This window comes from Phalacrocorax carbo, chromosome 5, assembly GCF_963921805.1.
Source record: "Phalacrocorax carbo chromosome 5, bPhaCar2.1, whole genome shotgun sequence".
NCBI classification, from domain to species: domain Eukaryota; kingdom Metazoa; phylum Chordata; class Aves; order Suliformes; family Phalacrocoracidae; genus Phalacrocorax; species Phalacrocorax carbo.
Window position 1 is genome coordinate 11,418,751 of NC_087517.1, and position 15,521 is coordinate 11,434,271.

Consider the following 15,521-nt stretch of genomic DNA (forward strand, 5'->3'; position numbering starts at 1 on the left):
CCAGGTGTGATGCTCTTACCTCCTACCACTTCACATCTGGAGGCCATTTCCCACAAAACAAGGGCCATGGAGTAGACATCCATCTGCTTGAAAGACTCCAGGTCTTCCAGGTTCACCCGGGACTCCAGGACCTCTGGGGCCATGTACCTGGCGGTGCCCACCTGCCCGCAAAGAGGAGAGAGGTGATAGCAGGGTCGGGTGAGGACTTCGGCCTTGGGGCGACCAGGGGTGGCTTGCAAAGTTCCCCTCTGAGGAGAGCTGGTGGGTCATACTTGCCTGCCCGCTGTTGGCAAAGTCGTCCACTGTCAGGGAAGGGTCAAGGCGTATGGCGATGCCAAAGTCGCAGAGCACACACTCCTGCTCATTCTTCACTAGGACGTTGGTGCTTTTGATGTCCCGGTGGGCGATGGGGATTTTTGGCCTGCCACAGGTGGTGTAGTCGCTGTGGAGGTGGGCCACCCCGCTCACCAGGGAGCCCGCCATCTTCTGCAGGTCCATCCAGCTCAGGACATGGTGGGAGAGGTAGTCCTTGAGGTTGCCTCGGCTGTGGTAGGCGGTGATGAGCCAATACTCCCGGCGGGGCCCTGCGCCCCGGTCCTCGGCGGTGAGGAACCGCAGGACGCTGTCATGCTTGAGGCTGGCATCAGTGAAGATCTGGCTCTCATTCTTCCAGGAGGAGTACTCCTCACAGGGGAAGATCTTCACGGCCACCGTCTCATACTGCCCCGAGCGGCTGTGGCTCAGCTTGGCCCTCCACACCTCTGCAAACTGCCCTTTGCCCACCATCTCGTCCAGCTCAATGGGGAGCAGCTCGGTGGGGCGGCTGCTGGCACAGGTGGGGCTGGCACCAGGTGGGCTCTCGTCCATCAGCACGGACAACTTCTCCTCCCGCTCAGCGGACCTCCCTGGCTCTGGCAGTGCTGGCGGCTGCCCCGTCTTCCCGCCCCATGCCTTGGCTCTCTTGCGCTGCTTCTGTGTGCGGCAGAGGTAAAATATCACTGTGATCATCACAGCCACCAGCAGTGGGGGCAGGAGGCTGATGGCAGCCACCGGGATGACCTCTTTGCTCTGCAGCATGGAATAGCCTGTGGGGAGGAAAGCAAAGGTGAGGGTGCTGCCGCCATGGGTCTGCAAGAGCTTGTTTTCATCACATGGAGGAGGAAAATATGCAAAGCTGTTAATGAAGCGCAGCCCTTTGCGGGCCCCCAATGAACACTACACAAACCCCATCCTGGCAAAGAAGCCAGAGGTAGGCAGTTATTAAGAGAGCTGCTCGGTTTAGGTCTCAAATTTAGCTCCATTTATCAAGTGAGGGTTCAGGATGCCAGCCTGTGTTAACTGGGCTAGGCGATGCAGCCTGTGCGGCTCAGCTGCCCTTTGGTGGCTCCCAAGTGCCGCTTGCGCTCATGGTGAGGGGAGCCAGGGTGGAAATAATGGTGATGAAGCTGAAGCAAGGCTGGAATAGATCAAATCTCTGAGGGGTTTTGGGGCTGGGCCTTTGCTGGACCCCTGCAGCACACGGAGAGCTGGGAGGGATGCTGTGGGGCGGTGGGCAGCGTGCAGGACCATAGGGCCCAGGGCCACACCAGGATGCTTTGCACAATACTTAGTGTAAGGGACCATCATTTCAGTGCTGTCTGCCAGTGTTGGCATCTCCTTCCTCACCACATTACAACACTGAGTCCCTTCAACTAAGCAGGCATGGCTGCTTTTGTTTTATTTCTTTTAAGCCCCGTCAGCCTTCAGATCATCAGAGGGGGAGCACACAAAAAGCCCTAAACCTCACACAACATATAATTGTCTGATGCTTTGATGTTCACAATTCCTGGAATAAACATGCTGACTTCAGTAGAGATATTCAAGTAAAATCTTACTCAGAGGTTTTTCTGCCAAGTATAATAACCCAGGGGAAGAGGGATAAGAATCATTCCATAAGCAAAACTCTCGCTGTTTGACCTCAGTGTGTGCAGATCATAATTCAAGTTCTGGAAAAACAGAGCGTTTAGCTATTTTCCTTGGCAAATTTCAAAAAAATGTGCTGCAGCTAATTTCTGCAAGGCTGTGAAAGCGTTTCTAAAATAGGCATCAGGTTCAAACCACAAGATCAACCTGAACTGATATAAATCAATAACTAACTCAGGAATATGTTTATTTTGGAAAGCGTTAGGCCTGGATATCACCTACTGCTTTAATGGATTTACCCGATGCTTAAGATCCCATCTTTGAAACACTGAAAGAGAAGATATTTTTAAGGGACTTGCGTGCACGAGCCCTGAGAAGGGGAAGTTAACACAACTTCAGCAAATTCCTTTGTGAGGATGCCCCTTCCTGATGCAAGCCTTTTAGTATGGAGGGGTTGCAGCATGACCTAGAACTCTTCCACAGAAAGCAAATGTAGCTGCTCTGTCCATAACCTATATGGCTCTATAAATCTATGCCTTGTCGAACGTAGCTGCGTGGGTCTTTCCATCTCTGCTGAGGTGAGATGGACCTCGGGGCCAGGCACAGCGAGTTCACGGGTGGAGAGGACTCTGCATGCTCAACCCTGCCCAGCATCTTCCCAAGGTGTCCAATGGGCTTCTGCTTGCATGGCTTCAGGAAATGATGCCTCCATGTGTTCATCATGGTGATCTCTGAGCTCTGATGGGGTCCCCGGTGCTAGGGCAGTGCCCAGACCAGACCTGAATGCAGAGCTTAAGAAATCAAGAAAGGGGACAAAAAATCTGCCTGTTTCAGCTGTTGGAGAAGTGCTCCTCTCTATTAGATAGTTCTCTGCTTAGCAGTTGTCTACACAATTGAAGATGACCATAAGTTAATATTTAAAATGCAAATGATCCCTTAAATCAGAAGAAAAGGACATAAACAATGGGGTCTCTGAGTCTGGGGCTTGCCAAGCTAGTCTCACAATTAAGGCCCGCACTGCTCTTTCTCTGAGTTTCAGCACTTTACGTGCCGGCTGGCAGGAGGAGGCTGTTCGTGGAAGCCTTTGGTGGGGGTGGCATTTCCAATGAGCCAGTTGTCTTTTTTGTGTGAAATTACATATCCCAGCATCGGCTTTGGGATTTGACTATCTCTCCCTAGAAGTGCGTGTACCTGTTATGTTTGGCTTGGGAAGCAGTAAGGAACTGCCAAATTTAGCATCATTTGCCTTCATTTAAAGTGGCTTGTTTGTTCTGAGAAGTTGCATTTTGTGTGATTTTTTTCCCCCCCCTCCCCCCTTTGCATTGCGGGAGAAGCTATGCCGCTGACTTGCAGGTTATGTTTAGGCTCATTTTCAGCATTTCATTGCTCTGTAATTATGAAAAATCGAAGGCATTTCACTTTGCTTTCTTGGTGGGCATCTGGATAAACCTGGTCCATTTGGAGTTAGGGAGGTTTGGACAAGCCCCCAAAGCCTCGGGACTTAGCTGGAAGCATTTCTAAAGTATGTGACCCTCCTGGGGTACAAAAATGACCTGCCTCTTAGTTTTCCCTCCTGTGGATTTACAGCTCCTGTTGGATCCCCAGCCATCTGCAGAAGCATCCAGAGGCTTGCCAAGCCATGCTTATGCATGCGTACAGCACCGGGGCTGCTCTGGCCATCCCTGCCCGGGGGACACACCGCTGCAGAAATCCCCAGGAGAGCGGCAGGGGATGCACTGCTGTGTGCCGAGCCCCACGCCCCGGCACCACCACCTTTTTGGGTTGCAGCCATGGCGGACGCCAGCGGTTCCCGTGGGTGTGCCGGGGCAGGATTTGCTCCGGGTGCGATTTATTTAAAGCTTTCAGAGCATTGACTCATGCTGGGTTACGTCAGCTTTCGCGTTGCCTGGTTGATTCGCCCTGCGCTGAAGGGCACAGCCTACCGAGAGATATGGTGGATTTTCCATTGCCTGATGTTTCCAGATCAAGGCTGGAGGCATTTCTGGGAGGGATCATTTAGCCACAGACAAAATACTGGGCTCAGTAACGGGGTACAAATTTTACCTAGTTCTATATAGGGAGGCCACAGAAGATGCTGCAAGAGCTCTTTCTGGCATTGCATCTCATACTCTATTGGAAATACAAGTTATTTGTCATTGGTGTTGGGTGCTTCTCCCCCCCATAAATAACATTAACAAACGTACTCACCATTGGTGTGGTTTTCAAAAATAAGTTTATCGTTGCACTCCTGCTCGTCCACGCAGCCACAGATGTAGATGATCCCGTCCTCGCTGGGCTGGTGGGTCATGATGCAGCGCGATGTGTTGTAGTTGGGGACCATGAGGTTTTCAATGGGGTGGTGGGGGTTGTGGCAGAGCGTGCTGATCCTGATGCTCTCGTTGTCCTGTCTCCTGTGTATGTCAAATGAACCAACAAAGTGTTAGTCTAGTGTCTCAACCCTCATGTCACTTGCATGTCATCTTAAACCGGATTTTAAAATAATTTGTTTTAAGTTGTGTAAGGTATGAGTTGTTTGCAGCAGCTCTGGTATAATTCTAATTATACGTGCTTTGGAGGGGCTTTGTTAAAGCCCTTTATCACTTCCAAATGGTGAAAAGATAAATGTTTAGCATACGCCAATAGTAGGATGTGAGCCAGAGACTCCCCTTGTTTCCAGTAGATAATTCACCAGTTCATAATCACACCTTCAATCAGGTAGTGCTGATCCTAAGGCTGAGTGCCCTGCATGGAATTTGGGGCAAAATCCCTCCTTTACCAACACCAGCTGCTAGGCCAGAAGGTTTTGGGGCTGTATGGTCCTAAGGGAACCCTCCAAAATGAGGGTCCCAACTCGTATGTCACCTCTGCTGCAATACAAGTTGAAACATCTCTGTCTCAGGAGGGACTGGGGTCTCTGCTGCCCAAATTTCACCTGTGCAGGAGAGGGAGACATGGGGGCCAAAATGCCTGCTTACCAGCAACTGCTTGACTTGCGCTTCCCTCCTCCTCCTCTCAACCCTTGTGTGCAGGTGGACCCTATAAGCACCATCTCACCCCCGGGCTCGCTCTGGGCTAATTGCTGGTTGTTGCACCCTGTCCTTGCAGAGCCATTGGCTCCTGCCTCCAGCACCCTGTGGGAGCAGAGCCCTTCAGTTGCTGGCCGGCGCTATTTCTAGAAATGGCTTGACCTTTGGAGCTGCCAAATTATAACGTGAAGGCGATAAAACTCCTGGACAATGGGGCTGTGTCTGCATTTATACCAAGGCTTCAGACACTGAGCAACTATGAATGAAACCTGCTTTGTCACCTGATGGTGTCCTAGTCCTCACTGGGTCTGGGGCAGAGGAGCGCTGGGGCTTGGTGCAGCCAGGGATGCGATGGCAAATAAGCCCTAGCTTATTTCCATTTAGATAATTAAGAGGGAGGTAAAAGCATAATTTCTTGGCATTTAAAGATAATTTGTTCTTTGTTTCAAAAAGAAAGGATGGACCTGCTTTTATTTTTTTCTTTTTTTTTAATCTCTGCATATTTCTTCAGCTCTGTGTAACAACCCCCATGTCAGAGATGGTCATAACATCAGGCAGGGGAGACAAAGACAACCCTCCCACCAGCTGAGAGACAGGCACTGGGGGCTGAAGACTTCCCAAGAGATTTTTCTGTTTCTGGAGTGAAGATGCAAAATATCCCGGTGCTTGTGCTGCATTTACCTGTGTGCAAGCATTCAGCAAGTGCAGTGAGAACAGGTGAAATATTTCAAGGCTTATTACCAAAAGGTCTCTTTCATGAAACTCCAGTTACTCACTGAAATGTGGCTCGTAGCACCAGGTATAGCTCCATAGTGTCCTCAGAGCTTTTTTTAACCACCAATGTGCAGTAGCCAGGTTAGGTCCGTCTCATTTTTTACCCACCAGCACCTAGATAGGGCTCCTGTTAAAGCCATGAAAACGTGCCACATGTAGAGCAAAAGGATGGGTTTGGCTCTGATTGTCATCTGACTCCTCAAGTGCAGGGTGCTCATTTTGCTGGAAAACTCCAGCTCTTCCAACGGATCTGAGCAGTGTTGACTCAACACGGGACCTTGGCAAGAGGGTCCAGCACGCAGCGTCCTGGTGTGTGGGCGCTCCCTTCTTTTGGTGTGCAGTGGAGTCATCCTTGTTGGACCTATGGCTTCATCTCCACCTCATGGTTCCTAAGCTGGATGAGGAAAAGGTCTGGGGAGCAAATGGAGATCCTAAAAGACTGGGGTGGACAGGTGGATTTAGGAATGGCCAAGCATGAACTGGGTTATGTCCCTTTGTGGGGCAGACAGTGGCAGCTGAAGGTGCTGGAGCTTGGAGATGGGATTAGGAGGCAGGTGTTGGTGTTGTGATGGAGCTTCTTGCCCTCAGAGAGCCCAAGTGGACCTAATGCAGGCTGCTGGCATGGCAAGCGAGACATGCTGGGCAGCTCAGGGCCAGATCCTGCCCTGCCAGCACCACCAGCCTGGGAAATGCAACCTGGGGAGGATCAGTGGCTGCCATTACAGAGCCAGTGGGTAATTAAGAACTAATTAACACCTAAGAGCAGAGCGCCAGTGTTCAACCCTTGTTTCTGGGGCCTTCCCCAAAGGAGGCAGGATAAGCCAGCACCGGTCAGGTTTGCAGGGCCGTCCCAGGGCAAGGACAAATGGCGGGGGGTGGCCGGCCCCCATAGAGGTTATGGGCAGCTGGCGAGCCTTGCAGCCACTCCTGGGGGTGTTGAAGGAAATTACAACCATTAACAACTTTTCCAGGGACAGCTTCTGCTTCCCAACCTAGTAGTGCAAAGCGGGAGGGTGAAGGTATGGAGAGGTTTCACAATGCCTTTCGGGTCTGCTGGGAAGTCAGAAATAAAAGCGGTGGGAAGAACAAATTTGTTGTCATCTTCCTGGTACAGGGCATGGAAAGTGCCCTGGCATCAGTGCTCCCTCTGTTTTCTTGAGGTTCCCAGGTAATTTGTCAGAGAGGCTTCCAACTGAAGAGTCCCAGGAGGGTGCGATCCCTCCTCCGTGGGCTGCCCAGGCTGGGCATGCTGGAGGATGTGAGCCCGTTGCTCAGGAGCACGGGGCCAAACTGGCTGCTGTGACTGTGATACACACACGGTGCAAGTTCAGATGAGCCAAATATGCCTTTGCAAGTGAGCAACAGTCAGCGAGCGTGGCTTGGAGGTGAGTCCTGCCTGAAGGGATTGCAACCTCAGGATGGGGCTTAAGATGGGGTGGGAGAGGCTGCGGGGTGGCAGGTTATTTGTGACCCCACAACTGTCTCACCCCTCCAATACATGGTGCGAGGTGCAGCCCCATCCCGTGCCATGGGATTGCTTTCCTGGCATGGGGATTCATGCTGCAGGGGCCTTGCTTTTTCCTGTACATGTAGGCTGTTAATGGGAAAACCCAGCATGATGCTGGATTGCCTACCCAGGGTTTAAGGTGGCTTCTCCATGGCTGTGTAGGGGAATTTGGGGCATGGGGTGGATTTTGTTTGTTTGCTTGTGTTTCATGTTGGGTTTGTGTTCTGGGTTTTTTTAAGTCCATAACGGAACAATTATGTTGAGGCAAACTCCTACTGAAAGCAGGATGCACAGCATTCACACTAATTAGCAGGTTTAGATAAAGCCTAGCGATAAGTGCTTAGCTGGCTTTCACTTCGGCAACCAAATTAAAAGGGAAGGAGGAGAAAATCACTCTGGGGAGAACCAAAATGGATAGTTTTTTAGTTTTGCTCATGGGGACCAAAAAAGCTGGTGGAGGCACTCCTCCGGGCAAATGATGCTGCATATGCTTGGCCTGAAGTGCAAGAGTGTGTTTCCCTTCCAAGCATCTCCAGGAGAAGCAGAAAAGCGCTTGTCCAGGGTATGGGAAGGAGGTGGTTTACACAGTGGGTTAAACCCCAATTCGGTACCAGGTCAGATGTCCATGCACCGGATGGGGACAGACCTCAGCTGCGCCTCTGCATGTGAACCAGGCTTTCACCAGCCTGATGCAGGAGGACATCATGGGTTTGGGCGTCAGGGCTACTGGTGTTGCCCAGTGAGTTCAGCCTGTAAAGCTAAATTCAAGGGTTTATGGGGTTTTAGAGGCCCCCCTGCAAACTTGCCATGCTTTGTGTTGGGCACTTAAATGCTTAATTTATTTAGAAAATAAACTAGTACTAATTATAGGGCAGACCAAATAATTTTTTACTGCAAATTGTGATTTTGATTATAATGGAGTCAAAAGGAGAGGAAGAGAAAGTCCTGAATTATTTTAATGGACAATAATTCAAGTGCAGGGGTAGATACATGTGTGTTCCCATGAGCTGCTGCCCTGTGAACCCCTTTTTCCCCTGCGTCCCCCCTTGATGAGGGGATTGCTGCTTACCATATGGCCACGCAGATCTCGTAGGGATCCTCGCAGTAGGAGTTGAGATTGCAGTTGCTGTAGCACACCTTCTCCTCGCAGGCCGGCAGAGTGGAGTCGCACCATTTGCACAGGTTGGTCTTCAGGCTGCGGCGGGCGCTGGCACTGCAGGCTGTAGGGCAGAGAGGTGGTGGAGCGTGAGCGTGGCCATGCTTGCCCAGAGTGGGGAAAAATAACCACCGTTTTCAGCAATTTGCACAACCAGTGGAGGACCCTGAATTGTCCCGATTTCTACATGCATTTGTTTATAGCTTTCATTTTGCTCCATTGCTTGGTCGAATGTGCTTTTAGATTTTGCTAAAGCCTAGAGGGGATGGAGTGATGCTGGCACTGTGGAGGCAGGTCCTCCCAGATAAGAGCTTTGCAGACCCTGGGAAGCCACAAAGAACCACATTTGCCTTCCTCATTTCCTGTTCCATTTATCATCAAGGGGAAGTTTACTTCTTCCTCTCTACAACCTCAGCTCAAAGCGACATCTCCCCTCATCCTGAGTGCACACAGTGTCTGAAAACGGACACCTCTGGGTTTCTGTGTGCCTGAAGGCTTTACTGGTACCCCTCGGGAAGGGATCCACAGCTAGGCTGGGGCAGCTCCCTCCTCTCCTGCTGCCTCCTCAACCTCCCTGTGCCCATTCAACAAGCCCAAGCTGGGGAATATGTTTGCCACGCACTCCCTGAGCACCTGCATTTTTGGCAATAAATGATGGGCTGAGACTTCCCAAGCTTTGGTGTGACAGAGGCTGCTCCTGTCCTGGCTCCGCTGCCCACTCTGCCCCAGCCCAGCATGAGATGCTCTCCTGCCCCTGGAGTGCCAGATCCAGCTGCAGTGGCAGGAATAACTGCTACCCATGTGGAACTGCTCTGCATGTATCTCACAGGCAGAAAATTATCTCTATTTTTATACAAAGGGTGAATGAACTATGCTTGGTTAAGGGATAAATCCCAGCTAAATTTAAACTTCCTGTTTTAAGGCTGCTAAACATCTTTTTTTTTTTTAAAAAAAAAGACACTAAGAGGCTTATGTAGAAATAGATATTTATAATTTTTTTTCTTATATAAATGCACTCAAGAGAGTACAGGTAGGAACCTGAACTACAGAGCTAATGTTTTGAAGGTTCAGGTCACTCATGCTTCTCCGGCTGCTGCTTCCCTGAGCCACCTGGCAGTGCTGGGTGCTCCCAGTCCCTGTGAATAGAGCAGTTGTGGCTCACTGTGCTGCCACAGCCATCACAGGGGTTTTCCATCACCAGCCATTAGTTTGAACAAGAAACAAACTGCAAAATCCCCGACTGTGGCTCAGAAAGCCTCAACCCCTGCAAGCAAGGCCCTGCTGATAAGAAGAATAACTGCAGGCACCGTGGGTCTGTGGGCAACCTGCTGGCCCTCCTGCATTCTCAGTGGTCACATCTGTGACCTGCCTGTGGCCAATGGCCAAACCTATGGTCCCTTTCCTTTTTATTGCATATACTGTCCCAACTGCCAAAAGGGATTTTTAACTTCTCTGCTTCCCAAAATCTGGGGTGCGCAGCTGGCTCTGACAGCATCTTGCTTGCCTGCTCCACTTCCCTCACCAGCCCAGACCCCCCTCCACGAGACAGCCATAAAAGAACTGCTGGAAATCTCCCACACAGAAATAAACCATTTACAAGCTCCCGTGGCCTCGTACGTAGGGCCAAGGTTAATGGTGGAGGGGAAACCTGGCTGCAGAAAAGCCTGTTACATCTGAAGGCTGGAAGAAGGAAATTTTGGTTTAAATGACCCGTGCGAGGCTTAAAATGTGGCTAAGCTGGGATCATGTTGTGCAATGGGGAAGCTAGGAGTGGAGTGGGTGAGGATACTGCCCACAACCTCTCACGCAGCATTCCCCCATCCATGGGGCTGCTCTGGCCCTGCTGAAGCACCCAGGGATTTTGTGGGTGACCTCAACAGACCCAACACCCCGCGTCCATCCAAGGGTTAGCTACTGAAATCATTACTTCAGCCAGGATTTGAAGCACTTGCAGCCAGCGCAAGCCAACCCTGCCTCCCCACCTTGCTCTGCCAGAGCAGGACTCGCAGGATCCTGGGCAAAACTCCTCTTGAGGACAAGATTTTTGGGGGCGGATGAGCAGAAAGCATTTGTGTGGGGCTCTCGATCTACACTGACAACCACCATGCTCTACAAACTCCACCAGCGTTCTTATGCAGGAAAAGAGAATTGAAGGTAAGTTGGTTTCTCCCCCCAAAACCCGGCCACACCACACCCAGGGCTGTGCTCTGGTGGTGTCAGTCCCATATTTGTGCTTTCACCCCCTCAGCTCAACGCATCCATGCCCTGGCTCGTGCTGTGCTCGTGGCATGCTCATGCAGGACCGTGCACTCAGCACCATCATCCCAGGGAACATTTAGGGGCCCTGCGGAGGAGGAGCGAATGGACAAACCCAGGCTGTAGATGTCACTGATGTGGAAGAGTGATGGGGTTTGTTATTTATGTATTTATACCCATTGGGTATGTTGTTTACTTATTTATATCAAGGGTTTGCTTGAGGTCTTAGAGCAAAACGTCAGCCCCAGCAGTTTTGTACTGGCGCGCATGGTGGGGATCTTGACTTGGCAGTCGTTTGCACTGTGGAGCAGAGAAGCCAGGGCAGATGAAAGAGTTAAATATGGAAACAAGATCCAGAAATATAGCTGTAACTGGACAAAATTCTTTGGAGACAAATTGTTCTAAACTAGCTCAGGCTGCGATTCTGTTATCTGCTCTGCAAGAAAGGTCAGAGCAGGAATATCTCTTCCCCCCCCCTTCTCCTAGGAAGCTAAAAAGAAGAGCACAAAGCCCACTGCAAGTTTCTTCAGGACTTCATGTCCTTGAACCATTAGCTCGTAGGTACAATTTAACTGCCACATCACTCATCTTGGCCCTGATTAGACCCAGATGAACACTTTCAATATTAATACTCGGATGATTTAATAAAGCTGCACAAGCAGTAAAAGTAACAATACACTTCCATAAAGGGGTTCCAGATGTTGCCAAGGCAAATGCTAAACATCAAAATACAAACTTCAAAAAAAAAAAGGCAAAAAAAAAAAAAAGCTGGATAAGCAAAACTTGGAACAAACTATAAACTAATTAAATGTGGGTTGAGTTTTCCAAAAATAAATTGAAGCCATAAGGATGTGATGTGAGCCAATAAATAGTACAGTTAGTCAAAGTTATTGTGGAATGACAGTTGGAAGGATGGTTTGAAGTCACCGATAGGTGGGCTCACAGTGAGCTTGGCTTCCTATCAATAGGAAGGCTTGTTCTCTTGTGCATGAGAAGGGGATCAAGTTTTCTGGTATCTGTAATCGGGACCCCAGAGAGGTTACTGAGAGAATACAAGCTGATTTTCAAGTAGAGGAATGAAGGAAAAAAACACTACACCAGAAGTACCTGAGTCTCCCCTGCAAGAGCAGCAAGGGTGATGCCACCACCCAAGGACATCAGGTTCATTTTTCATGTGTGTTGGGGCAGCCCTCAAGCCTCTCATTTCCCACAGGGCATCCACTCTCTCCGCTTGGCCACCTGCAAGGTGGCCACTGAAGCACCACCACTATAGTCAATAACCCATCCTCTTCCTCCATGAAAGAGTCATCTAAAACAGCTCTCCAAGAGAATTCCGTATCAGTCCCATCACTGCAGCCACGGAGGCGGTCAGCTCCCAACAGATAAGCTTTTTGCTCACTTGCCAGGTGCTCAGCTGCCAACGGTGACTGCAGCTGTAGGAACACAGAGGGACAAATAGGGCTCTAATTAGCTCCTCTCTACGAGTGCAGCCCCAGATAGCAGGTAGGTCATCCACCACCTAACTCTGGCTCCAGCTTTCTGCACGCTGCGGTCCCCAAGGAGGGTGAATCACTAAGGAACAAGCCTGGGGTGCACAGAGGTGGAGGCATGGGTGCATTTGTTACAGGGGAGGAGAAGGCACTCCATAGCCAAAGCGATGGTATGTGCATGCAATGCATTTTCATTGTGGGGCAGAATGGGCAGTTTTACTACTCAAATATTCTCTTTGGTGCGTTGTCTTGTGACAACTAAGCACCAGGTGGGCTTAAGGAAAAGCGCTTGGTGTTAGATGCTAAGGAACTTGCACCCCCCCCCAAAAGCTCTTCCCCTCCCAAGATGGAAGGGGACCTTCCACAATTTAAGGGCAATTTGCCATTAAATTGCTTTTATTTTTCAATGACAAATTAAAATTGATCATTTTTAGGTCATAAATGCTTTACAGTGAGGTCTAGTCCCTCTTTTCTGTGTATCTCTGAACACCTCAGCTCAGCTAACAGCTGAGTTAGCTGATGCTAACTCAGCAACTACAGGTGGCTTCCGAGCTTGCTGTTACTGCAGCAGCTCTGGGAGCTCTGCATCACCTTTTCCACGCAGATCAGTTAACCTGTAATCCCCGGGCTCTGCACTTGGAGAGATTAAGGCCTGGGAGATTAGCTGCCATGCTGTGCAGATTTCTCTAACCAAGAGCATGCTTAAATACAGGATTGGGGAGCACCTGTATCTCAGCCCTGCAGCCACATTGCTCTTGGAACCCCCGGGTAATTTCCCTCATGGAAACCCAACCTGCGCTGAGACCCGCTTTCCCACCTGGGTGAGCCTGGGCTCAGTGGTGAGTCCTTTGTCTGCCAGTGAGTTCAGGATTAGGCTTTGCCTTGGGCTTTCATCCATGGATAATGACATGACTACACAGTAACAGAGCCTCTCATAAAATTATTATGAGAACAAACAAATTCCTTCCCTATTATATACAGTACTTGTTTTTAAGACTAAAACAGCAGCAGGTCTGATGGGCCCCACTCTCTCATGGAGCCATGTGAGAGCACCAGGACCTTGGTGTTCTCCATTGGCAGGTTACTCCTAAGCTGACACCTCCATGAAGCAACCATCAGTGCCCTGGATGCCAGAGTAATCCCTATGTCCCTGATTTCCAGGAGATCCTATGCAGGGTCAGAAGTCCCCATTGCAATTGTCCAGCATGACCTGTGCAACAGAGGTCCCAGGTTTCCCACAGGCAGCTCTGGCTTGAGCTAGATCCAATCTGTCAGGAAGCGCCCAGTCTCGCTGCAGCATCCTGCAGTGCTGCAGGACCTCCCCAGAACTAGATCTCAAGCTGGTGTATTTTTATTTCAGCTGGAGCTTGGCATCCAGCTCAGTTCTGTTCCCCAGTGATGGGATCTGGTGCCACTTTCCACTGCTGAACCAAAGAGCTTTTTAGTATCAGGCCGCTGGTCTCTATCCGTGTGTTTTACAAACACTGTATCTTCATCTTCGTAGGAGAGGTAGGGCAGACCAAATGGAGCTGAAAAAACTTACTATCCCGGGTTTTTTTTGCGCCTGCGAGGCACTAGCCCCTGGCTCCCTCAGGAAGCCCAGCAGCGCTCACGCTGCATTTGCTTCAGAGGACCAGGCCCTGCCCTCAGGTATGTGGTCCCACATCGTTCTGCATAATAAATACCGTACTTGGCAGAGTACAGTATGGAGCAAGGAATGAGCCAGTAAAGTTTCCTGGTGAATAAAAAGGGACTGATTTTGATTGCATTAGACATCAGTGTTTCCTGGTGCCAGAAAGACATGCAGTATGCATTTCTGGTTTGCTTGGACCTTCTTCAAACAGGCTGGTAACTGACTTATTCCACCACTTATTTTTCCTTTGTGAAAATATCCCTTTAAATTAAGTGTTTAGCAAATACTGCTTAGTCCCATTACAAAGTAAATTGGGTATGGATCGTACCAGCAGACTTCTCCAATCTCTTTCAGATGGTTAAATTACATCATGATCTAACTTCACCCCAGGGAGATATGAGCTCTGAAGAATATTGTCCGTCCTTCTGCTTTGGTAATCTCCGGTATTTCTTGGGTACCTTTTGCAAGTTTTCTACGCATCAGCACAATGACCCCACTTCTGGGGCGTTGGGACATTTGATACAGAGGTATCCCAGGGTCGTGCCCCAACAAAGCTGGCACTGTCCGGGTGAGCTGGACGCTTGGTGGGGAGGATTTGGCTGGAGCGGTTTCTCTTTGATTTCAGTCAGTTGATGTCTGTGCCTGCGGACAAGGACCCTGACCCCATGCTCCTCCGTCTGCCCTTGGAGCTGCTCGCCTCTTCCACCCACCACGACATCCCATCTTGCTTATGCCCAAGGTACTGAAATGAGGTAACACCAGGGACTCTTCTCCTCCACTCACAGTAAGACGCTTCCCTTCCAGGACATCTCAAGTTTCCTGCCCCAGATGTCACTTTTTGTTCCCCAGAGTTGCTCCTGCTGGGACAACCCATGCTCCATCCCTCTGGTTTGTCCCGGAGGTCTGGGTGCTGGTGCAGGGTCCGGCTGGTGCCCATGACCAGCGTGGGCTGGCAGGGAGCAGGCGTGCTGCCGCAGGACGGCTGGGCTGGCGGGGACGCCTGCGACGGGAGGGCTGCACGGGCAATTATCTGCCATATTGTGCTCTCACTTGCGTTTAAAAACAACAACAGCTCAACTGACTCATAGATCCTACGGCCTCTGAGTCATTTTTTATTTCTGGATTTCACTGCTCTGCCCTTTGCAATGAAGGGAGTTGCATGTGCGCGCACACACACACACACATCAAGTTCACATTTGTTTTTCCCCTATAAAAACAAAACGATTTCCATACCATTAATGAAACAGAAATGATTTGACTTCATGTACCCTGGCTTTTATTTTCCATTGTATAAACTCTGCAGATGAAATAATGATGGTTGTAAAGTAAACTTCTCTTTTTTTTTTTTTTTTTTTTTTTTTTTTCCCTTTCCCTTTCCAGGCAGCCTCTTTTCGAAATAGCAATAGGGAGTCACTTACAGTCTTGGCTTGAGCTGAGCCTGTAGTAATTAACCCCTTCATCCCCAGCTTTTCCTCTGTTGGTATTTAACTACAGCATGGGTGAAAGTGGCAGCAGGTCTCCCCTGGGACTAGAAGCAAAGCAGGGGAGCAGAGCAGGCAGGGAAATGTGGGAAAGGAGGAGAAGAGCTGGTCCATGCAAAGCAGCGGAGGGTGTTTGGGATGATGCACCCATGGGTTGAACAGCCTTCCTGGGAAAGCCAGGGCACTGGCACTGCAGAGCCAGAGGTACCTGCACTCTTCTTGCACACCCCATTTTTTTGGGTGCAATTCAGCACCACTGTTCTGTGTTTAGCCTGGCAGCCCCGTCCTGGGTCATC

At 50.0% G+C, this 15,521-nt stretch overlaps 1 protein-coding gene across 1 annotated transcript in view; it reads right to left on the reverse strand.

The window, feature by feature from the left end:
• The window catches only part of LOC104043241 (TGF-beta receptor type-2-like), a 33,720-nt gene that overhangs the window by 5,695 nt on the left and 12,504 nt on the right, over positions 1–15,521 (reverse strand). Inside the window, exons 2-5 of the mRNA XM_064451165.1 lie at positions 8,279–8,429; positions 4,111–4,313; positions 277–1,085; positions 20–161 (exon numbers count right to left, since the gene is read on the reverse strand). Of these exons, the coding sequence (XP_064307235.1) occupies positions 20–161; positions 277–1,085; positions 4,111–4,313; positions 8,279–8,429 (1,305 nt within the window). The remainder of the gene's footprint in view (positions 1–19; positions 162–276; positions 1,086–4,110; positions 4,314–8,278; positions 8,430–15,521) is intronic.